The 25,412-nt window shown below is 42.1% G+C and overlaps 1 protein-coding gene across 7 annotated transcripts in view; it reads right to left on the bottom strand.

Moving 5' to 3' along the window:
• Positions 1-25,412, bottom strand: part of evi5l (ecotropic viral integration site 5 like) — a 78,351-nt gene that overhangs the window by 37,391 nt on the left and 15,548 nt on the right. For all 7 annotated transcript variants that reach the window (XM_062973929.1, XM_062973930.1, XM_062973931.1 and 4 more), the window contains 9 exons: positions 17,955-18,184; positions 9,631-9,820; positions 8,825-9,049; positions 8,068-8,142; positions 7,268-7,393; positions 6,220-6,363; positions 5,240-5,329; positions 2,271-2,368; positions 4-64 (listed from right to left, as the gene is read on the bottom strand). In XM_062973929.1, coding sequence (XP_062829999.1) covers positions 4-64; positions 2,271-2,368; positions 5,240-5,329; positions 6,220-6,363; positions 7,268-7,393; positions 8,068-8,142; positions 8,825-9,049; positions 9,631-9,820; positions 17,955-18,136 — 1,191 coding nt within the window. In that variant the 5' untranslated portion in view covers positions 18,137-18,184. The remainder of the gene's footprint in view (positions 1-3; positions 65-2,270; positions 2,369-5,239; positions 5,330-6,219; positions 6,364-7,267; positions 7,394-8,067; positions 8,143-8,824; positions 9,050-9,630; positions 9,821-17,954; positions 18,185-25,412) is intronic.

The following is a 25,412-nucleotide window of genomic DNA, read 5'->3' as shown; positions in this document are numbered from 1 at the left end:
GACCTTGATTTCAATCTGCTCTTCCATCTCTCTGTTCTTGATTGCAGTGTACTCCTTCTCCAGTCTGTAACATAGGCAGAATGCAGTTTGCTATGTTTCTTACATAATTACCAAACTCTGAAAATACTCTGATGGCCAAACTTGATGTAATGGAGCAGATTTGTGTTTTTAAATTAATATCTGCTGCAATCACATAGAATGTGGCAGGTTAGTATTAAAAGAAACATATGGGGCGCACAGATTAAGAAACCTGAAATCCTCTTATGCAACTTTTCCTTCTGAAAAAGGGTGGAAATATTGTTCAACTATCATCTGCCTCACTCAGTATGACCAACAGTAAGGAACTACTGGAATTATAGCTGAAAATCTGGATGACCAGTTTTCTCATTATATAGGCTGTAAACCCTATTAGTGTGCAGAGGTTCCCTATCTAGCACATAGCTTACACAAAGTGCCTCTGAGTTAGTTAGATGAAAAGTCGCTAGTTGAAGATAATAGTAAAGTGTCCCTTCCACGCTCTCACCCAGCACTCATGAGGTGCCAGTCAGGCTCCAGCAACAGAATTCAGCAGCTGATTGAGAGTGACATGCTCCCTGTCTTGTCACTTGCTGCACAAAGCCAGGTCCCTAATCTAAGTGCCATGTGTAGAAGCTCAACCTGGCACAATGGTTAGGAATCCAATGACATGAGAGAAGGGAGGGAAATGGGGCTACAGTAAGAACAAACTCTTTCCCCCAGCATGCCTCCCCAGCCCTATTCTAAGCAGTTTGCCCCACTCAGCATCATTTCTGGTACTTAAGTCTGCAGGAAGGTAAGCAGTTGGTGAAGTGAAGGCTCAACTCTCTTTGTTAGCAGCCCCTTTCTCTTCCTTAAGCCATATTACATCCTTGTGTAATGACAATAAACCATTGTTTAATCACTGGTTCATCACAACTGCATGCAGTTTCAGTTCCAAAGTGCCAAGTTTCACTCCAACATTTCCCTAAGCACATTTCGTGCCATGTAATATAACATTGGCCAACACACATCTGGTGTCTTAAATGTTAGACCTGTTTTGGGGTATATTTGACCTGCTGGTACCAGTTTTCCCCTATCAACTCTAGTCTTTGAGATATTTTATTTATTTATTTATTTATTTACCACATTTATATCCCGCCCTTCTCAACCCCGAAGGGGATTCAGGGCGATCTTACAAAGGCAACAATTCGATGCCGCATACAAAATACATCAGTAAATAAATAGCTTTAAAATCAGCAATTAAAAACAAACATTAAACAGATACAGAACATATGCCATCTCCTAGTCTTCATCTCTTCACCCATAGAAAATCATGATACCCACATCTAAGAAACTAGAGTTTATGAGGTCTACCCAATGCAATTTTCTGAATCAGCACACCATTAACTCCAGGAACAGGCCTAAAAACAGTTAACTTCTTTCAGCAGTTAGCATTTGGGCCCAAAGATATTCAGTTTTAGCCTCTGCCACATGGTATTCAAGAACTGCAGTAGGTATACCCTTCATATATTGATGTCACTACCATGAGCAAATGGTTCTGAGGAATTAGCTGCTTCCTGACAGCCTGCTCTGGATCTTCAGAGCAAGGTCTGTGGGTGAGCAGCACTGACCAGGCAAATCATCTGTGCCATGCCACAGATTATTTCCCTGATAGTCCCAGCCTCCCTGACAGCCTAGCTCTAAAAATTGAGAATTGGCTAGTCAATAAGAAGCCTGTTTCTCTCTACAGTAGAATTGGTTATTAGTAGTGGCAGCAGCAACATGTTATGACACAAGCAGATGGGTTAATGTGAAAAGGATTTCACATTAAAGAAGACTGGGGACTTCATGGAGCTGTACAATTCCTATGCCTGTTCTAGAATCTCTCTCATGTTGTTCCATATCAAAGGCCCAGAAATATGAGCATTTTAAAAGAAAGCAAGATTTTTTACATTAGAATAAGTTGGAATTCATAATGGATGGTATTTAAATTACATTCACGAACACCCCACCATGCCTTCCCTTGCCCAAATAACTATTTTGTTGAACCAATACTACCCCAAATTTATATAGAGATTTTTGGATTTCTTCTGTTAAAGATTAATGTTAACATCAGGTATTTTTTAAGTGTCTTAAAAAGTTCAAATACTGTTTACATATAAGTTTTCTGGGAATAATCTTCAGCTGAGCTTTACATAGTTTCTTTATTCTCCTGATTAAGTGATTATGTATTATGCAACCACGTTAAATAGGATGGTGGACTAAACACTTACCGTTTCATTTTCTTAGGATTGTATTTGATCTGATAGGCCTTCAAGATGAGTTTATCAGGACAGCTATCAAACTGATGTGGAATTACCTTCTGAAAATACTGTAAGTTAGACAACACTAGAGTCAGACTACATCACACATACATTTCCTGAAAGTAAACATGATTTTAATGCCCTGTTCAACTGTATATACTGTTTCCCATCTAGCTAGATGTAAAGGATAATGCAAAGTGACTAATTTTGGGTATGCTATCTGTGGCAAGATACCCAAGTCCTGATCACTTAAATTTTACTTCCAGAAAGTTCTAACATCATGACCAGCAAATCTCAGGAATGAAAAAGGGTGAGGAAACTATGACTGAGAACATTCTTTATGGCTTAGTAAAAACATTCTGGCAACTGTAATTCTTACTCGCTTGGGAGGTGTGTGCATATAGGCATGCGTATATAGACAATGAAGGAACACGGAACACTCTGAAATTAAGTCTGTAAGATACTGCTCAACTTTGACAATCACACTGAGTTCATGACAGAACAGGTTTTGGCTATGTATGTGAATGTGTCAGACAGTGCAGCTAGAAAGGACAAAATGAAGACATGAAATGCCTGCTGCAATATGAAGTCACAGTCCTTGACAGCCACAAAAAGTAAATCCAAAAAAATCAACAGCTGTTATCTTCTACTGTTTAAAGGTCTCATACACAGCAAGTAGAGATTCTTACTGCTTTACTTGCTAGTATAAAGTAACTGAATAACTTTCTAGTTCTCTTCCCATTCACTAATATAACTTTGCAACACAGGAGAAAATATTCTCCCTTCACCAGTTTAAAATCCTGACAAAAAAAGACATGGAATATGCTCTGGGGTCAGGGAAGACATCCAACAGAACATTAAACTTGCTCAAACTATTGCTCATCATGGAAAATCTGGGCTTACCTGCAGTGTAAGCAGGCTAATTTTAGTTCAAGAGTTACAAAAAAAATTGGCACACACTTCACATTGCAAATATTAGATAGGAATGATGCTTATTATTTAAAATGTTTTTATCTCACACTTCAGCCTAAAAGATTATCAGAATGACTTGTTCTAAAGATCTGTAATGATCTGTAAAAATCTGTGGGCTGGGCTGGTTAGCAGCCAGCTGCAACAAATCACTCTGACCAAGAGGTCATGAGTTTGAGGCCAGCCTGTGCCTCCGTCTGTCTCTGTTCTATGTTATGGCATTGAATGTTTGCCTTGTATGTGCAATGTGATCCGCCCTGAGTTCCCTTCGGGGTGAGAAGGACGGAATATAAATACTGTAAATAAATAAATAAATAAAATGGCCAGCAAGTGGCAGATTAAGCAAACTGGATTCAAATGTTAATATTAATTGGTGGGAAAGTCTAGTATCTGGCTATTCACAAGAGTGAAATGTGGAACAATTTTCAAAACCTCTGATACTTTAAAGCTGGTATGACTGACTCATGGATCTCTAACTGTCACTGGATTGCAGTTCACATCATACTGCATCATATAGTAGTGTGGTCTAATGAGAGCTGCAGTCCAATCATACCTGAACAACACAAGCCACCTTGGGTTCTATTTCTGGGGGAGGGTGAAATGTAAATGAATAAGCTAATAATAACACACACTAGTTGTCTGACCCTGCTTTAAAGTCATGAGGCAAAACAATTTGGAATCCTGTTCACTGGCATTTGCTTGTATACCTTTTCCCACTTGAGTAGCATTTTTCTATAGTAGTCACAATCTTCCCTGAGTACTACACTAACATAATAGTTGTTGCACCAGCAGGTGTACTCTCACACACATTGGATAGGTGTGATTCTCAGTGCAGTTCAGCAAGCACAATGAAGTACCCTGTCTTGCCTTGAATTTTGTAGCAGTAACTAATATGCTGCTGTGGAAAAGGTAAGTTCAAGGCCTTGGTATCTGTTGAACCATCAGCTGTACAACGGTGAGATAAGAATGCTGGTACACAATTTTGCTACACAAAATGGGCTTAGAGCATTTTCTCTGCAGCCTTGGAAGCTTAAAATGTACGAGTTCAGCAGTGCAAGCTACTACTCACTTAGCTAAACTGGAGGCAAACTGAAGAACAAAAGCCAGCCCATCCATTCTGCATCTAGCTACCCTCCCTCATGCTACTGCTAACATTTATGACAGCAGGTGCACTCCTTGACTAAATTTCTTTTTAAGGAAAAAGGTGCAAAACAAGTTTTTTAGTAATTGCAATATGACAGCACATTATGATGCTCCTAAGACCTAGAATCATAGAATCATAGAATAGTAGAGTTTGAAGAGACCTCATGGGCCATCCAGTCCAACCCCCAGCCAAGAAGCAGGAAATCGCATTCAAAGCACCCCCGACAGATGGCCATCCACCTTCTTCATTATATAGCCTCAACATTTCAACTTTACTGAAAGCAAAAAACAAAGCACACTAGCTGTGAACTGCAATTAATAAAGTAGATTACTTTAGTATAGTATCACTCTCGCCTCTGCAGAAGGCCCCCCATATAACTATATTGGTACAGAGGGAATGACATAAACGTGCAGTGTATCAGAATAAAATAATTTTCTATTTTTAAAAACTGCAAGAAGATTTGAAGAACTTTATTCCCCTTCCCTCATTAAGCTACTTTTAGAGACCAGTAAGTGATAGTGGAAACAACTGACTACACCTCACTGAGAACAAGGAGAAACGGATACTTGGGCTTTTGACTTTGTTTTCTGTGGTACTGGCTCTGACACTTAGACCTCAACAGCCAGATCCAAACAGTTTTAGTTAAGAGGACAACATTCCAAAAATGTTGAAGGGTCAAGTGCTCTTAAGGAAATCCTTATTTCAATGTTCCCTCAAGATTTTTAACCTTTTCTCAAATCCTGTATGGAAATCTGAAATAAACTGAAACCTTGCATCTAATATTATTATTATCTACTCCAGTTTCGTAATGGATTGTACAGCTCACCTGTGACATCCCTTCCATGTCCAGTTGCATCAGTTCAGCTTGGTTGAACTGTAGAAGAGCCATCCCTACACGGAATATTATTTCCAGTCCCTAGAAGAAGTCAGCAGAAGTTAGATGGACTCTACTCCAAAGGAAGTTTCTAATTATTTGGTGCAACTGTCAAACGAGCCACCTTCTATGCTGAACATAGTTAAAGGACAATTAGCAGGATAATAAGATGTTCGTTTCCCCCACAATCTGCTTATCTGTGCATACAGTTCAATGAGTATCTGGTTGATCTGTTGTTAAGTCATAGCAAGAACTCAAAATCAAACAATTAAACCATCCTGAATGAGTTACATATGCAGGAATTGGCATGAAAGGTTATCATATTTAGTTTAGTTAGTTTACAGAAACAACGATGACTGGAGCATTATATACCATCCACCTAGATGGCTGTAAAGAGAGATTAGACAAATTAATGGAGAATAACACTAGTTAAAGCTATGATCACAGAGGTGGCATGTCTCTATATTTTAGTGGCAGGAGAACAAAATATTCCATACTGATTTAAACAAGTATATTAATCATTCTGTTACACAAAGCTAGACTAGCAGGAAGGGAAAGAGGGAAATACCCACTTTATCAAAGTTTGTTCTATACCTACAATGGCTAGTAGCAGTGGGCCAGTTTGTTCCCTAGAGAAGCATGCTTTGCTTCTAATAACATACAACGGGCAGTGCCATTTAAAGAACTGGCACAATATTTCCTTGATGTGTAATGTAATGTTTGTTGGTGTCTGTTTTTGTTTTATTTTAATATTTTGTCATAGTACATGGCATTGAATGTTTTCCATTTTTGTCTTTGTCTCTGGAAGCTGCTCTGAGTTCCTTCAGCAAGAGAGGGCAGGTTAAAATAAAGTTATTATTATTATTATTAGTAATAAAACATGTCTTCTCCATTCTATATCCCACTCCCTTTTAAAATATCAAACACTTTACCTCATACATGAAGATATCAAACACTCGAGTGGCCACAGGTAGTGGAAAGGTGGTAAGGAAGAGAGTAAGAAACCAAGATGATGCATACATGGAAGTAAGGAAGCTTTGGGAACGGAAATGGATATTCAGTTCAGGCAGTTGCTCCTAAAGAGACACAGAACACAACTCCTGAGATCAGCACAGAGGCGGCTCAACCGCGAGGCGAACCAGGCACTTGCCTGTGGAGCCATTCTCTAGGGGGTGCAGTTGAGGCGCTCCCGGGTGCACAGGCATGCGTATGCGCGCACCCCCCACCTCCTCTCAGCTTCAGTCTGGGCCCACTTGCCAGGCCATCTCCTCTCGGCTTTGGCCTGGGCCCGCTCACCTTCGGGGCCTGCACCCGGCCTCCGGGGCCTGCGTCTGGCCTCCGGGGCCAGGCCCACACCTATGGCAGGCATCCTCAGAGGTTGTGAGTTCTGTTGGAAGCTAGGTACGTGGAGTTTATGTATCTGTGGAAAGTCCAGGGTGGGAGAAAGTGCTCTTGTCTGTTTAAGGCTAGTGTGAATGTTGCAATTGGCCAGCTTGATTAGCATTTAATGGCCTTGCAGATTCAAAGCCTGGCTGCTTCCTCCCTGGAGACATCCTTGGTTGGGAGGTGTTAGCTGGCTCTGATTGTTTCCTGTGTGGATTTCCCCTGTTTTCAATGTGTTGTTCTTTATTTAGGCTTTTCCTTAATCCCTCCTTATTATCCAACGCTTTTATTTTTCAGTGATTGGTGGGGGGGGGGGGGCGGCCAAAATTCTGTTTGCCTATACTTGAAAATTACCTTGGGCCGGCCCTGGATCAGCAAGACTCTAACATCACAGTTGTATCCCTATCTTGGGCATGGGCAAACTTTAGAACTCAAGGTGTTTGGACTTCAACTCCCAGAAATCCCAGCCGTTTACTAGTTGTTAGGAAATGTGGGAGCTGAAGTTCAAAACACCTACCCTTACTGCTCCCTAAAGCAACATGCTTCTTGATAATACAACAGATGCTTCTTGACAATGTAGCAAATGCAGTCTTGTACCTGCAGCATATATTCAAACTGATAGATGCAGAGTCCCAATTCAGCCATAGTAGGTTTAAAGAGTTCTCGTAATCTGTACTCTTGCATTAACCGTACAAACACACAGAAGGCCTCTTCTTCAGGCATCTGAAATCAGACAAGAGATGTGCATGTCTTTTTAAAGATTAAAACCAGAATGATTCTGTACTGAAAGCAAAACATGACGCGGTTTTACACTAGTCTCTTCTAGTCACAGTTCCTCATATGAAAAAGATCTTAGGTTTACTGCATGGCATCACTGATACTTGTGAACCTTCTAATTAGCATCAGTTAAAATAGTTACCTAAAGCATGGAGTATTACTGCCATCAAAAGTGGACAGAACCAGACAGCTATATTGTTAGTCTTGATGCCAAACTACTGGTACTGACCAAATACTCTGAAAAATCTAACTCTTAATTCAAATATAGCTAATTTCACAATGTACTGAAAAATAATGCTTCTCTGTGTTATCCTGAATTTGTTGAGTTCATTCTGCCATATTCTGAATATTTCAAATTCCTAAATACTGTCTTCAAATATCCGTTGTTCAAAATGTGTGTAGTTTTTCTACTCCCACTGCTAGATAAAGCTTTTTGGAAGTATGAGAAGTCCCAAAAAGGACATACTTTTAAAGTTTTTTCAGTCAAAGCAGCTATTTTATTAAACTTGACCGATGTTTGAAGTTACAAATCTGCACTAAGATTCAAGTAACTAGATTATTAATCCTTGGTATTTAATATATGGCAATAATTTCTATGAAATCTGTCATACTACACCAACCTGCATGAGAAGCAATCCCACGATGAATGCACTGCCCTGGCAGTACCCAACTTCACGGTCTACTAGAGAATAAGCCTGAAAGATATGGAAACTTAAGCAAAAGAAGATTTAAATAAATATGCCTAGAGCTCAGTAATACAGTTGCCAAGTGCTTTTACTGACCTGAAACGCAATTCGAGGTATATAACCATCAGGGAAAGTTGAGAATATTTGGTCAAAATGAACCAAACTGCATTATACTGATTTATTTACCCAAAATGTGAGACTTAAGGTAAATGCATAAATCTGATTCCTTGCAGTGCATCAAGTAGCAGCAATGGGAAAAAAGTATGTCTAGATGAAAATAGAAAGTATCACTTATGACCCCATTTATACCAAGAGACAGAGATGAAATGTTTGAGAAAAAAACAAAGGTAATGGATATAATAATACCAAAGGAAAACACAGTAGTGCCTAGTTGAGTATATGAGAAATTGGATGAAGAACTCTCTAGTAATGAGAGAGTGAAACTCTTCTACAACTAAAGGGCAGATGTGAGAGATTGTGTTCTTCTGAAATGAACTTGCTTTAGTTTAACTAACTAAATGCTTCTAGAAATTAAGTTTAAAATGTATACATTACACTGGAGAACTTCTTCTGAGGTGAAGGTTGAGCCACAAAAGTTAAATTCATTACATCGGTCTCTACTTATACATAAAGAAACAAATGGCAGATGCTACTTTCCAAAACAACTCTATTATCAGGGCCTCCTACTTGCCTTCATGACATTGAAGAGGACCTCTTGGCCCAGACTGTCCTGTCCCTTAAAGAACTCATGCTCAGGGTACGTCCTGGCAATGTCCCTCCTGATCAGCTTTTCACACGGAGAAGACATCTTCAGCAACTCTGAATACTGATTCTTCACAGGCATGTCGGTGGCGCTGCACAGAAGCTGCCAAACAATGGCTCGGAAGTGATGGGGAATTCCTTTCCTTATGAGCTCCTGAATTAAAATAAAGCATGAGAAATTCCAAATTATAGGTAAGAGAGCATTAGAGTTCACAGCTCCACCTGATATCATGAGGAGACTGACAATGTTACATTTTTGTCATACTCTAAGAAAGACATGGGGTACTATACAGTTCATTTTATGGTCATCATAGCAACTTTTTTACATAATCAGAAATCAGCTTCTGACTGGGAAGTCAGCTTAGTATAAAAAATTCTCTGAATTCTGGATTACTTCAGTACTTCTCTAAAATTTAAATATAAGAAGTTAAACTTTCAATACCAACCAGCAATTATAGCAGAATTTCTATTTCCCACCCAATTCCCTGTTCGTATCCCTATACTACTGCACCAATTTCTCATGCATTCTTTTATAAAGGTTCACATGAATAAAGGACACTGAAACAGTATCTTTCCATTCAATATTCATTATTGGTTAAAATATAGTTTCTTCTTCTTGTCTTCCTTTGATGTATGGACATAGAACTGGGTAAAGTATTGGCAAGAAAGGCTTGTAGAAAATGGGAACAAGTCCATGTCACATTAGGTGTTATTAGAGATAGCCATTTCTCTCACCCTGAGCAATTTTTCTTTCTTTTTCCGCCATTCTTCCCATTCATTGACAATCCTCCCCCACAAGATCCAGGTATCCTCCTCAAGATGGCTCAAATTGGACGAGGCAGAAGAACTGGAAACCAAAGAGGACCCGCTGTTCCTTCGTGAGCCATTCATGGAACGCAGTGACTTGGAATCTGCTTCCAGAAGCCTAGAAAATGTAATTCACATTTATTACCAGCCCTATCAGGCCCAAAATGACACTGAAGTTTAGATTTTAGATTTGTGAAATACTATAAGTGTTGCCATCATATTTATCACAGTATTTTATACAGACTTACATACATCATACGCTATATTTTGCGTTATACTTTTTTGAGAAAATTTGCAATAACGGGGAAATATTACATATACCAGTACATTGGTTTGCCCGTAAATGTGTATATGAGGATGGGAAGTATAGTTTGGCCAGATGGAAATACAGATTTACTAGTTTAATTTCTCTTTAATTTTGGTTGCAAATGCTGAACTCTACTCAGTCTTTGTGACACAGGCAAAAAGAAGCGATCGATATGATGATAACAAAAAGGTAGTTTACGGTGGATGTTGAAGATCATCTTTTCCATATGTCAAACAGAAAGAGAAAGCACACATATTCAGAAAATGAGATGATTAAAAAGAATTGCCAAAATTCATAAAATGCTAATTTTGTTACATGAAACCTTATCTAATTTAGTGTCTTTTCCTCAGCTATTAATATCAATACTTCACGTTTCTTCGGAGCCTTTATTTTACCTATTGTCATGGATGTCAAAAAACCAAAGGCTTTCCCAGACAGAAACACCCTCTCACATGTCTATTCCATGACGTAGCATATTTGAAAGGTATTTTCTAATATTTATTTATTTATTATTTATTTATTACATGCATTTATACCCTGCCCTTCTCCCCGAGGGGACTCAGAGCGGCTTACATTCTGCCACGAGGGCAAGCAACAAATATACTATAAAACAAAACAATTAAAACATGATAAAAAGTATACAAAAATTAAAACGCTGCAAGGCAGCAATATTGCACCATATTCTTAGGTATGCTCAGAAAACACCTTAAGAAGTAAAGTGAAGAACTTATCTAACCCATTTTCTTCATAATTCTAAAAATAAGTATAACAGAATTTATATTTTTGTATCTTAAAAAGTCTTGGAAAACAAGTAAAAAGGTTTTTCCTGTTTTTCTGCATCTCCATAAGTAATATTTTAAAAACATCCTTCAGAAGTAGGATGGAAGGATTCAAAAGTCATTACAATACATATAAAACATTGAAAAACTTGTTTATATTTATAAAATGCAAATAATTGATACAAAACCATTATGTGACCTTATGAATAATAGAATCATAGAATAGTAGAGTTGGAAGAGACCTCATGGGCCATCCAGTACAACCCCCTGCCAAGAAGCAGGAAATCGCATTCAAAGCACCCCCGACAGATGGCCATCCAGCCTCTGCTTAAAAGTCTCCAAAGGAGGAGCCTCCACCACAGTTCGGGGGAGAGAGCTCCACTGCCAAACAGCCCTCACAGTGAGGAAATTCTTCCTGATGTTCAGGTGGAATCTCCTTTCCTGTAGTTTGAAGCCACTGTTCTGCGTCCTAGTCTGCAGGGTAGCAGAAAACAAGCTTGCTCCCTCCTCCCTATCACTTCCCTTCAAGTATTTGTACATGGCTGTCATGTCTCCTCTCAGCCTTCTCTTCTGCAGGCTAAACATTCCTAGTTCTTTAAGCCGCTCCTCATAGGGCTTGTTCTCCAGACCCTTGATCATTTTAGTTGCCCTCCTCTGGATGCTTTCCAGCTTGTCAACATCTCCCTTCAACTGCGGTGCCCAGAATTGGACGCAGTATTCCAGGTGTGGTCTGACCAAGGCAGAATAGAGGGGTAGCATGACTTCCCTGGATCTAGATGCTATTCCCCTATTGATGCAGGCCAGAATCCCATTGGCTTTTTTAGCAGCCGCATCACATTGTTGGCTCATGTTTAACTTGTTGTCCACGAGGACTCCAAGGTCTTTTTCGCACACACTGCTGTCAAGCCAGGCGTCCCCCATTCTGTATCTTTGATTTCCATTTTTTCTGCCGAAGTGAAGTATCTTGCATTTGTCCCTGTTGAACTTCATTTTGTTAGTTTCGGCCCATCTCTCTAGTCTGTTAAGACCGTTTTGAATTCTGCTCCTGTCTTCTGGAGTGTTAGTTATCCCTCCCAATTTTGTGTCATCTGCAAACTTGATGATCGTGCATTCTAACCCTTCGTCTAAGTTGTTAATAAAGATGTTGAACAGAACCGGGCCCAGGACGGAGCCCTGTGGCACTCCACTTGTCACTTCTTTCCATGATGAAGACGATGCATTGGTGAGCACCCTTTGGGTTCGTTCGCTTAGCCAATTACAGATCCACCTAACCGTAGTTTTGTCTAGCCCACATTTTACTAGTTTGTTTGCCAGAAGGTCGTGGGGGACTTTGTCAAAGGCCTTACTGAAATCCAGGTAAGCTACATCCACAGCATTCCCTGTATCAACCCAACTCGTAACTCTATCGAAAAAAGAGATCAGATTAGACTGGCATCACTTGTTTTTGGTAAAGCCGTGTTGGCTATTAGCAATGACTGCATTTGTTTCTAGATGTTCGCAGATCCCTTCCTTAATGATCTTTTTCAGGATCTTGCCTGGTATTGACGTGAGGCTGACCAGACGGTAATTGTTTGGGTCGTTCTTTTTTCCCTTCTTGAAGATGGGGACCACATTCACCCTCCTCCAATCTGCTGGGACTTCTCCTGTTCTCCAAGAACTCTCGAAGATAATTGCCAGTGGTTCTGAAATAACTTCAGCTAGTTCCTTCAATACTCTTGGATGTAGTTGATTTGGCCCTGGGGACTTGAATTCGTTTAGAGAGGCCAGGTGTTCCTGAACAACTTGTTTCCCTATTTGGGGTTGGATTTCCCCTAATCCTTCGTCCATTCCATGTTGCTGAAGTTGAAGATGGCTTTCTTTTTGTGAGAAGACCGAGGCAAAGAAGGCATTAAGTAGTTCTGCCTTTTCCCTGTCCTGTCACCATCACCCCATTTTCTCCTCACAGAGGCCCTATTGCCTCCTTGTTCTTCCTTTTTCTACCAACGTAGGCAAAAAAGCCATTTTTGTTGTTTTTAATGCCCCTGGCAAGCCTGAGCTCATTTTGCGCTTTAGCCTTGCAAATCTTTTCCCTACAGGAGTTGGCTATACGTTTGAATTCTTCTTTGGTGATTTCTCCCCTTTTCCACTTCTTGTGCATTTCTCTTTTGAGTCTTAGCCCGGTTAGAAATTCTTTGGACATCCATTCTGGCTTCTTTGCACTTGTCTTATTTTTTTCTTTGTTGGCACTGTTTGCATTTGCACCTTGAGTATTTCACTTTTAAAAAACTCCCATCCATCCCTAACTCCCTTGTCTTTTAATATTGGCGTCCATGGAATACCACTCAGTATTTCCTTCATTTTTTGGAAGTCAGCTCTCTTAAAGTCCAGAATGCGTGTTTGACTTGTCTTAGTTTCAGCCTTCCTTTGTATGACAAACTGCAGGACCACATGGTCACTTGCCCTTAAGGATCCGACCACTTCGACTATATTGATCAGGTCTTCCACATTTGTTAAGATTAGATAAAGAGTAGCTGATCCCCTTGTTGCCTCTTCTATCTTCTGGACCATAAAATTGTCTGCAAGGCAAGAGAGGAATTTGTTGGACTTTGTACTCTTGGCTGAGTTTGTTTTCCAGCAGATATCGGGATAGTTGAAATCGCCCATGACTACTATATCTCTTCTTTGTGCCTGTTTGGTCAGCTGTTGACAGAGGCTTCATCAAGTCCTTCATCCTGACTCAGAGGTCTGTAGTAGACACCCACAACGAGATCTCTTTGATTCCCGGTTCCCTTGATTCTTATCAAGCTGGTTTCCCGGATTACAGTCTTGCATTTCTTTTGCAATGTAACTGTTTTTGACATATAAAGCTACTCCCCCTCCTCTCCCATTTGTTATATTTCTGTGAAAGAGGTTATAGTCCTCAATGGCTACATTCCAGTGATGGGAGTCATCCCACCAGGTTTCAGTGATGCCTATGACATCATACATGTGGTGCTGTGCTAAATGTTGGAGTTCGTCTTGCTTATTTCCCATGCTCTGTGCATTAGTGTAAAGACATATAAGCCCCTGTGACCTTCCCCCGAGCTGTTTATTTGGGATTATTGTGCTTTCGGTACTTGGTCCTTGCTGTGTTTGTGCAGCCCTCCGTTTAGTCTTTTGGTGGTTCCCTGTGGTTGTGGGTAATATAGTGTTTGCCAGGCTGTTGTTCCCCTACCCCAGTGGATCTAGTTTAAAGTGCGCCTGATGAGGTTTGTGAGTTTGTGCGCAAAAAGATGTTTTCCTACTTGTGTGAGATGCACCCCATCACTTGCCAGTAGGCCATCCTCCTGGAAGAGTAGGCCATGGTCGAGGAAGCCAAAACGCTCCTCCTGACACCAGTTTCTGAGCCAGTTATTGACCTGTACTGTTTTTCTGGCCCTTGTAGAGCTGTGTCCTACAACGGGGAGAAGGGATGAAAAGATCACATGTACATTACACAGTTTTAGCTTTGTTCCTAGAGCTCGAAAATTGTTTGTGATCTTCTGAAAAGTATACCTAGCGGTGTCATTGGTTCCTACATGAATCAACATAAGGTGGGGAGGGTGATGGGGCTTTAGGAGCCTGGTGAGTCTCTGAGTGATATGGTGTACTTTTGCCTTCGGGAAGCAGCATATTTCTCGAGCCATCCCATCCGGTCTGGAAATGATGGCTTCCGTTCCTCTAAGGAGGGAGTCACCTACTACCAAGACCTATTTCCTTTGAGGATTGACAGGGTCCCTTTTGTGCAAGACAGTGTGCAGGTCCCCTGAAGAGTGTTCCAGTTGAAGTGAATCATGTAGGTGTAAACTGTTGTCCTCCTCCTCGACATCCCCAGTGCATTCATCAATGACAATCCATTAAGATGCGTCCAAGAGCCCATCACTCTCCCAAGAGTGTTCCTGTTGCGCCTGGTCTACGATTGAGGATGGAGCATGCATGATTGTGTAAGTGTGAATGTGGTGATGGTAAGAAGAAAGGACACAAAACACTCCTCAATTTAAGTAATCGTTTTATGTAGAAAGAGTTCAGGACACTGATACACCACATATCTGAATGACATCACGGATTCACTTCTATTCTTAAATGTAAATCCTTTTTTCAAAGTAAGGGTAGTACCTGTGTTCAACCAGGTACTACCCAGGAGTGAGAAAAGCGGTATATAAATGTAATAAATACATAAACTGCAGGATCAAAGAGGGAGAAGGGAGAAGGGGGGAGAGAGAGGGAGGGAGGGGAGGGAGGGGAGGATGGCTGGTCTGGCGGCGAAAGGAAGGGGGACCATTGGCCTTCTCTCCTAGAGAGAGAAATCTCATTTCTTTCCCTTCTCTCCCTTCTTTTCTTCCTCCTTTCCCCTTTTCCTTATCCCCTTTCCCCGTAACTCTCTTCTTTTTCCTTTCTTTCCCTCTTCTTTCCCCTCTTTCTTCTTTCCTTGCCCTCTTTCCCCTTTGCTTCCCCATTCCTTCTCTTCTTTCTCTTTCCCAACCTATCATTTCCCTTCCCTCTCTTATTCCACTTTTCCTTTCTTTTCTGCTTTCCCTTCCCTTCTTTCTCCCTACTTTTCTTCTTTCTCCTTTCCCCTTTCAAAGCCAGAATGAATATATTATTTATTTATTTATTTATTACATGCATTTATACCCCGCCCTTCTCCCCAAGGGGACTCAGAGCGGCTTACATTCTGCCACGAGGGCCAGCAACAAATATACTATAAAAACAAAACAATTAAAACATGATAAAAACATGATAAAAACATGATAAAAAGTATACAAAAATTAAAATGCTGCAAAGCAGCAATATTGCACCATCCTCAGTCATTCACTACTGCTACAATTACAGATTTGCGACCCGATTACAACAGCCAATGAGCTTATTCGCTGAATATACATAGAGTTATCATTATTTAACTGTTCAGTCTAACTCTCACTTCTTTTAAATTATCTACTTGGATAAAAGTACATCTAGCCTCACCCAGATAATGATGTGTGCCTTCTGTTATTTCTGACATATAGTAACTCTTGACAATATTAGTTCAGAGGGGGCTTGTTTTTGCCGTCCTTTGAGACTGACTTGCTCAAGATCATTCCATGGGTTACCATAGCCAAGTGGGGTTTCGAATCTTGGTCTCCAGAGTCATAGTCTAATGCTCTAAGCACTATACAATGCTGGCTCTAAATTACCATGAGCACAAGATCTGAACAACACAAAGACTAATAAGTGCTCAGTCTCTGTTAAGAATGACTTCTTAGCTCTTACTCAAGATCAGGTTAACTATTCATTAAAATTCTGGCCATACTTATCTAATATTCATCCTCAAACATGAATGGGGTCATTCAGACTAAGTGGATGCAACCTTGGGTTCTGTTTATCCAGTTTTGAGGGATACTTTTCAATTTGTGCAGCCTGAGGATGTGGGCACACACACACAATATAGTAAGCAATCACATTTATATATATATACATATATATGTATGTATGTATGTATGTATGTAACAAATAACTAGTATAGGAGGCTTATAGAAGCTTGGTATTGCCAACAACTGTTCGAGCCTCTGGCCATTGGGGTACCTCAGAGCCCACTTTTGTCCCCCACTCTATTTAACATACCACCATGATCTGATTTCTCAAGAAACAAGCACAGTGGCACACCAGTTTTAGATGTGCAAAGGCATTCCTGGCCACCACAGAAACCTGGCCCTAACATTAACAAAGTTGGTGAAAGGAAACCAGTAGATGCCATTAAGTTATGTATGTGCTTGTAAAATGTTCATTGTTTTGTGTTCTGTTTACCTGTAAGTTGTTAATGTATGTAAATAAAAATTTGTATTACAAAAAAAATAAGCCATATACAGTGTTCCCTCACTACTTCATGGTTCACATTTTGCAGATTTGCTGTTTCGCGGTTTTTCAATAAACTCTAAAACACTATTATAAATAATAAAAAATTACAATTTACAGCCTTAAGAAGGAAGGAAGGAGAAACTGAAGGGAGAGAAAAGGAGCTCAAGTGGGAGGAGAAGGAGGCGATTTATCAACACACGATTGGTTGATAAAGACTTAAAATAGTGTATAACTACTAAAATAATGCATAAATATTAAAATAAATATAGTGTCCCTACTTTGCAGATTTTCACTTATTGCGGGTGGTCCTGAAACGTAACTCCTGTGATAAGTGAGGAAACACTGTATTCCAGAAAGTTTCTTCCATTTGGTGTTCGATGTTTCAGCAAATATTTACATGTACGCTTATGCAAAACATTCCAATAACAGCATCAAAATCTCAGTTTGATATTCAAAATAATTTCTTTTAAAAAAATAAAACCAAATTAGTATCTATACCTAAGTTTAACCCACTTCATTCATCAGATGTAGATAAGCTACTACCAGAGTATTCAGCTGTGTGTTTCTTCATGAGAGCCATAGTAGTTTCTGACTAGGACTTCAGGAGAGCAGGATTAGAGTCCTTGCTCAACCATGGAAACTTACTATGTGATCATGAGCAAGTCACATACTTTACACCTCAGAGGGAGTCAAAGGCAAACTTTCCCTAAATAAATCTTGCCACAAAAAACATGAAAGGGTCATGTTGTGTATTTACATACCTTAAAGTTGCCTGTTGACTTATGGTGACCCCAAGAACTCCATAAAGTTTTCTTATGCAAAGAAAATTCAGAAGTGGTTTTCTTAGCTCCTTTCTCTGATATAGCCTACTGAACAATGCAAGTACTAACCAGGGCTGACCCTTCTTAGCTTCTACGATCACACAGGATCTGGTGTATTTAGGCTTGCTTTATTGTTGCCATAAGGCAACCATGACCAGAAATCACATAGCAACACGGACTAGCTAACCCCTGGGGTCCCTTCCAACTCTATGATTATATTCTGGAAAATAATTTCAAAGTCTAGATTGTCTTTTTTAGTTCTATCATCTCTGACATGCAATTGCTGTAGCTCAGTGATTCTCAACCCGTAGGTTCCCAGGTGTTTTGGCCTACAACCCCAAGAAATCCCAGCCAGTTTACCAGCTGTTAGGATTTTTGTAAGTTGAAAGCCAAAATATCTGGGGGCCCACAGGTTGAGAACCACTGATGTAGCTAAATACCATTAAGGCAGATTCAGAAACACCATTACCCTTTGGTTTCTAACAGCAATAGCGAAAGATGATAACTTCTCACCTGTTTTGTTCTTCCAGCTTTGCTAATAGTTCCAATTCATCTGGGCTCAGGTTCTCAGAATCAGAAGTAGGAGAGCATGCAGGTATAGAGTGGACAGAAGAGAGTCCTTCATGGGAAGAAGAGTCAGGGCTGATGGCTGGACTTGCCATCTCAGGCAATTTAAGAGTAACAGGGATGTTCATTTGAAATAAATCCTCAGATACAGCATTCAGAAAAAGTCAAAGTATTACCTGAAAGGGGAAAACAGAGTTCTTAAAGTAACTGTCAGTTCCCTTTTTACATCCACCCTATCATTGATACCAACCTGACAAGTGTCATAATATATCAGACCAAGATAGCAATAAAAAGTTTGAGGCTGTCTAGCCAACTATTGCCACAGTTTAAATTGAATGTGAAGACCTCTTTCAAGTTCCCGAGACATTAGGGTGTCTTGTCCTGGATAGAATGGACAGATCCCCACAAAAAATTAAGTATTAGTTTGAAACACATATGCGTCTTGCTTGTTTTCAGAGCACAGTGGAAAGTGACTGTTATTTGACTCTTCCGCTGGTTTATACTATATTTGTTGTAAATCTAAAAATACAAATAAGATCAAAGATTAACATTAATTTTGCTTTATTTTATTGTGAATTGCTCTTCAGAGTGACACATTGTCAAGGACAGAACGCCACAAGATTCAAAGTAACAGAGTTTATTAGATTACAGAACTCAAAAATGCCCGTAAAACACAAGGGCCAGGCAGTTTTTGCCTTTAGGAGCAAAAAGGGGCAAAAGTAAATGTTCAAAAGATAAACCGGATTAAACCGGAGTTTAATCCGGGTAAAAACAAACTGCTTGCTTCAGCCTGGGTATAAACGAAACGAAAGCCAAGGAACAAAAGATACAAAGAATGCAACTAATTGGCAGCAGATTCCTCTCTGCTGCCAACACTGTGCTTAGAGTAACTTGCGTCGCTCCCCCACACACACAGCAGACAGGATCTCCAACACGAGTAAATCAGCCAAGGATTGTAGCAGTTGAGTAGACCAGTTCCGTTCCGTAGATCAAAGCCAGAAGCAGACGTTTGTAGTTTTTCCAAGTCCAAGAAGGGGGGGAAGACAAGCCGTGGTCAGTTCAGTCCGAGTTCTCAAAGCAGGAGATGGCGTCCGTCAAGAAGACGACGGTAGGTCAAGGTCACAGCACAGGAAAGCACATAAGTCTTCAGGGAAGCGTCCCACACACACACGGATCCCAAGCGTTTGCCCAGATTACCTTGCCCAACGCAATTTGCAATTGCTCTCAAGCCCCATTTTATGCCAGTTACAAATCTTCATCACTGTCAGCTGTCCTCCTTAACCCGGGCGTTTCCTCATCACTTTCCTCGTCAGAGCTGGAACACCTCTGACTACGCCCAACAGCATCTCCAGCTGTGGATCCCGTCCCATCCCTCCAGCTAAACCATGGGTCTAATCCTGAAGGTCCCCATTCATCTTCTGTCCCATCATGGCCAGTGGCACCCACTTCCTCCCTTACCCGAGTCCAATCCATCTCATCCTCCTCTGAGCTAACCAGCCCCTCCTCCATTCTCTCCGTAAACCCTTCGAAAGACTCCTCGTCAGATGGTGCTGCAAATATGTCTCGCAGTCTTTTTCTCTCTCGCTCCTCGAGAGTATCTGACTCTCGAGGAGTCTTACGCCCACGTCTGTCAGTAACAGAGCCATGAGGCTCAATCATAACACTATCCCCTCTCACAAAGGCCTCCTCCCCCGATGGCGGAGAAGTGGCAGTGATACCCTCCGCTATAGCACCACGACGACTAGAAGTATCAAGTTTCAACAGCGAACGATGAAAGACTGGATGGACCTTTAAACTAGACGGTAAACGCAAACGAAACGCAACAGAAGAAATCTTTTTAACGATAGGAAAGGGACCCAAATACCGAGGCGCAAACTTTCCCCCAGCCTGTTTAATATGTTTGGAAGATAACCACACCAAATCCCCTTCTTCCAACTCCTCCCCTGCCTGCCTGTGGCGGTCAGCCTGAGTCTTCTGCGTTGCCTTAGCTTCCAACAGTAAGCGACGGGCAACATCATGCAATGCAGCCATTTCCGAAGAGCGGTACACAGGGTCCGAAGAGACCACATTGGTCGACGGCGCCACACCTCCCCGTGGGTGAAAACCATAAGTTAGCTCAAATGGCGTATGCTGACTAGACGTGTGCACCGCATTGTTGTAAGCAAATTCCGCCACCGGTAACCACTTTACCCAAGCCGTGGGTTGATCTAAACAAAAACAACGCAGATACTGCTCTAAGAGCCCATTAACCCGTTCCGACTGTCCATCCGTTTGCGGATGGAAAGCTGAAGACACGTTTAACTTAGTCCCCAAACACTCATGGAAGTGTTTCCAAAAGCGTGACACAAATTGCGGAGCCCTATCTGAAATAATCACCTCGGGTGCTCCGTGCAAACGATAGATGTGCTTTGTAAATAGTAAGGCCAACGTAGGGGCCGCCGGAATGGTTGAACAAGGAATAAAATGAGCCAGTTTACTAAATAAATCCACCACCACCCAAATACAAGTATAACCCCCAGACTTAGGCAAATCTGAAATAAAATCCATGGAAATGATTTGCCATGGCCTCTCCGGAACAGGTAAAGACGATAACAACCCTCTAGGGCGCCCAACAGGCGTCTTACTCTGCTGACAAACGGCGCAGCTGTCACAAAAGCGCAGAATGTCTTGCCGCATCTTTGGCCACCAGTAGCTCCTGGTGATAAGCTGTACGGTCTTGAACCTGCCAAAGTGCCCAGCCATGGGTTCGTCATGGTGGGCTCTAATCACCTCCAACCTGAGGGTCCCCACTGGTACGTAAACCTGCCCCCTACGCACCAATACCCCGTCTTGATCCTGGAGATGCGGCAGTATGGTACGGTTACCTGCAGAGAGCAGCATCAGTTGCTCCTGAGTCCACACATCATCCTTCTGAGCCTCAAGGATCTGGTCATGTAACCCAAGCTCATTATCTACAACACACAGAGAGGCAGTAGGCAAGATGGTCTGACATACTACCTGCTCATTGGTCTTAAATTCCGGCTTGCGGGATAAAGCATCGGCCCGCAAGTTTGCCTTCCCCTCCACGAACTGCACCTTGAAGTTAAACCTGGAGAAAAACAAAGCCCAGCGGATTTGACGCTGGTTTAACCTCTTTGCTGTTTGCAAGTGCTCTAAGTTCTTGTGATCAGATCTGACCACGATCTGGTGCCGTGCCCCTTCAAGCCAGTGCCGCCACACCTCAAACGCCACCTTAATCGCCAACAACTCCTTCTCCCATATGGTATAGTTCTGCTCGAAGGGTGTTAGTTGCCGCGAGTAAAATCCACAGGGACGCAAGGTCCCTGAGGAATCCTTCTGAGACAATACAGCCCCCAACGCGTAGCTAGAAGCGTCCGCTTCTACCACGAACGGTTTGTCAACATCAGGATGGGTTAGTATGTTGTCCGATTGAAAACTAGACTTTAGTTGTAGAAACGCCTCGTGAGCTTCCCGCCCCCACACAAATGGCTGTTTCTTGCGCAGAAGCTGCGTCAAAGGTACCGTGAGCTTTGCAAAATTCGGAATAAACTCCCGGTAGTAATTAGCGAAACCCAAGAACCTTTGTACATCCTTCTTAGTCTTCAGCTCCTGCCATGAGTTGACGGCGTCAACCTTATGTGGGTCCATTTTAAGTTCCCTACCTGACACTACATGACCTAGGAACTCCACTTCAGGCACATGAAAGACGCACTTGGAAGCCTTGGCGAAAAGCCCATTAGCCCGCAGTCGGTGCAGAACCTGCTTGACATGTTGACGATGTTCTTTCTCGTCCTTAGAAAAAATCAAGATATCATCCAAATAAATCACTAAAAATTGGTCAATTAGGTCCCTGAACACATCGTTCATGAACCTCTGGAATACCGCAGGAGCATTACAAAGCCCAAAAGGCATGACTCGGAACTCGTGGCATCCGAAACACGTGTTAAATGCCGTCTTCCATTCATCCCCTTCCCGTATACGGATTAAGTTATAGGCCCCCCGCAGGTCAAGCTTGGTAAAGACCTTAGCCCCTTGCACCCTTGATAACAGTTCCGAGATTAAAGGGAGCGGGTACCTATCCCGAATGGTGTATTTGTTTAGGATCCGATAGTCACAGACCAGCCTAAGTTCCCCAGTCTTTTTGGCTACAAAGAATACTGGTGCCGCAGTTGGAGAACTAGATGGGCGAATAAACCCCTTGGCTAAATTTTCATCTAGAAACTCCCGCAAAGCTTGCCTTTCCGGTACAGTCAAGGCATACAGCCTCCCTGCTGGCAGTTTCGCACCTTCTGCCAACTTGATGGCGCAATCATATGGCCTGTGCGGTGGTAATTTGTCCGCTTCTCTTTTACAAAATACATCAGAGAACTCCCCATACTCAGCAGGCACTCCCTCCATATCAGAATGAGTAACATTTAGAGTGCAACAGTCCTGCCTCTTTAAGATCACTTTACGTGTTGCCCAATCTACTTGTGGGTTTACTACAGCTAGCCAATCCATCCCCAGGATCACATCATATCTAGGCAAGCTCGTAATATCCCACACAAACGTTCCCGTTACTCCCTGCACCTCCCACGTTACTGCTGAGGTTTCATGGTTAACCACCCCAGTCTCCAGCAGTCTCCCATCTGCTCCTTCCACCCACACGTCGCATGCCTTGCGCACTCTAGGAATGCCATGCTTCTTAGCAAACTCAATATCTACATAGGAGACCGTAGCCCCTGAGTCCAGCAGTGCCAAAGTAGAAACAAGTTCCCTTCCCCCAACAGATAATGTAATGGGTACGAAAACATGCTTCCTCCCCTCAGTTGACTGCTTGAGGAGCCCTAGTGCGTTGGACTCACGTCGCACTAGGGCTGGCCTTTTCCCGAAAGCTGGGAAGGTTTCACATTACAATTTTTGGCAAAATGCCCAGCATTCCCACAGTACAAACACAAGCCCAGCTGCCTCCTACGGCTCTTTTCCTCTGTAGACAGCTTTTTAAAGACCCCAAGCTCCATGGGCTCTTCCCCCATCACCACAGGTGCCCTGGTTACATGCATGGGTGGCGCACACATTGCTTTTGAGTGTTTACGAGCCTCGAACCTTGCGTCTAAACGCAGCACCTTAGCTACTAAGGCGTCCCAGCTTTCAGCCGGCTCCAAGCGTGCTAATTCATCCTGGAGCATATCACTTAACCCGGCAGTAAATAAAAGCATGAATGCATTTTCCCCCCAATCCAGCTGGTGGCGATACAGGTTAAACTTATTTAAGTAATCCAAAACAGTCCCCTTTCCCTGTTTCAACCGATACAGAGCCCACCCAGCGTTCTCCGTGCGGAGAGGATCCCCAAAAGTATCAGTTAACAATTTTTTGAAATTATTCAAATTGTCCTTGACTGGGTCATTTCCCAAAATTAAATTAGTGGCCCATTGTCCTGCGGGACCGGTCAACAAACTCAAAATAAAGGCCACCTTGCTAGTGTCTGTAGGAAAAGCATGAACACTGAGCTGAGAAAAATAAAGCTCCACTTGTGCCAAAAAGGTTGGCAACTTGCACCTGGTTCCGTCAAAGCGTTCAGGAGTCAAAACATGTCCTTTCACAGCCTGAGCTGTTTGGCTAACGGTAAAAGCCGTTTGCAATTGATCTACTTTGGCCCTTAACTCATCCATCGTCTTCCTGACGGGTTTATTGCTGCAATAAACTTTTTATGGGCGTTGGGCAATCTGTCAAGGACAGAACGCCACAAGATTCAAAGTAACAGAGTTTATTAGATTACAGAACTCAAAAATGCCCGTAAAACACAAGGGCCAGGCAGTTTTTGCCTTTAGGAGCAAAAAGGGGCAAAAGTAAATGTTCAAAAGATAAACCGGATTAAACCGGAGTTTAATCCGGGTAAAAACAAACTGCTTGCTTCAGCCTGGGTATAAACGAAACGAAAGCCAAGGAACAAAAGATACAAAGAATGCAACTAATTGGCAGCAGATTCCTCTCTGCTGCCAACACTGTGCTTAGAGTAACTTGCGTCGCTCCCCCACACACACAGCAGACAGGATCTCCAACACGAGTAAATCAGCCAAGGATTGTAGCAGTTGAGTAGACCAGTTCCGTTCCGTAGATCAAAGCCAGAAGCAGACGTTTGTAGTTTTTCCAAGTCCAAGAAGGGGGGGAAGACAAGCCGTGGTCAGTTCAGTCCGAGTTCTCAAAGCAGGAGATGGCGTCCGTCAAGAAGACGACGGTAGGTCAAGGTCACAGCACAGGAAAGCACATAAGTCTTCAGGGAAGCGTCCCACACACACACGGATCCCAAGCGTTTGCCCAGATTACCTTGCCCAACGCAATTTGCAATTGCTCTCAAGCCCCATTTTATGCCAGTTACAAATCTTCATCACTGTCAGCTGTCCTCCTTAACCCGGGCGTTTCCTCATCACTTTCCTCGTCAGAGCTGGAACACCTCTGACTACGCCCAACAGCATCTCCAGCTGTGGATCCCGTCCCATCCCTCCAGCTAAACCATGGGTCTAATCCTGAAGGTCCCCATTCATCTTCTGTCCCATCATGGCCAGTGGCACCCACTTCCTCCCTTACCCGAGTCCAATCCATCTCATCCTCCTCTGAGCTAACCAGCCCCTCCTCCATTCTCTCCGTAAACCCTTCGAAAGACTCCTCGTCAGATGGTGCTGCAAATATGTCTCGCAGTCTTTTTCTCTCTCGCTCCTCGAGAGTATCTGACTCTCGAGGAGTCTTACGCCCACGTCTGTCAGTAACAGAGCCATGAGGCTCAATCATAACACACATACTGTGCCTTATATCCTACCAAGCTTTTCAAAAGCATCTAAATGGCTTTTATGGGAAAAGTATGTTGAGAAACCTCTGGCTCAATCAAGCAGAACTTGTGAGGAGCAAGCAGACTGGCAGTAGGATATTCATGGCATTGAGCAAAAGTCTGCAATGCCAGTTTTGTTTCCCTCGTGCAGTAAAGTTATGAGATCTAGAGAAGAACTTTTAAGATGCAACGGTAGCTGCATGAGAACTAGGTTGATGTTTATTGATTTTTCTACATACGGTAGCATCTTGTGATCTCTCAGATAGCTAATGTACAACTGACATCCCTACCAATAGTATCAAACATGTTGCTCCAACGCTAACAATGAATTCAGACTCGAGGAAAAGTCCTTTTATGAAAAAGCTTCTAATGTTTTTGAAATAAAGAGGTCACAGTACTTTCCCGTAGCCTACTATACTGGTCGATTAAACTCACAGGACTTAATTAAGTTGCATTTAACATAGAACCTAAAAGCTGTGCAAATATATATCCCCAAGGAGTTTATTCAGTCATCCTCACCTTATACTGTCATTACATTCCTTTTTGAATATACTGGCTGGAATTGTGTATTGAAATTATGTATTTTAACCTAGAGTTAT

The sequence above is a fragment of the Anolis carolinensis genome, chromosome 2 (genome assembly GCF_035594765.1).
Source record: "Anolis carolinensis isolate JA03-04 chromosome 2, rAnoCar3.1.pri, whole genome shotgun sequence".
NCBI lineage: Eukaryota > Metazoa > Chordata > Lepidosauria > Squamata > Dactyloidae > Anolis > Anolis carolinensis.
The sequence above is the reverse complement of the archived record's forward strand: the minus strand, read 5'-3'. Positions and strand labels throughout refer to the sequence as shown.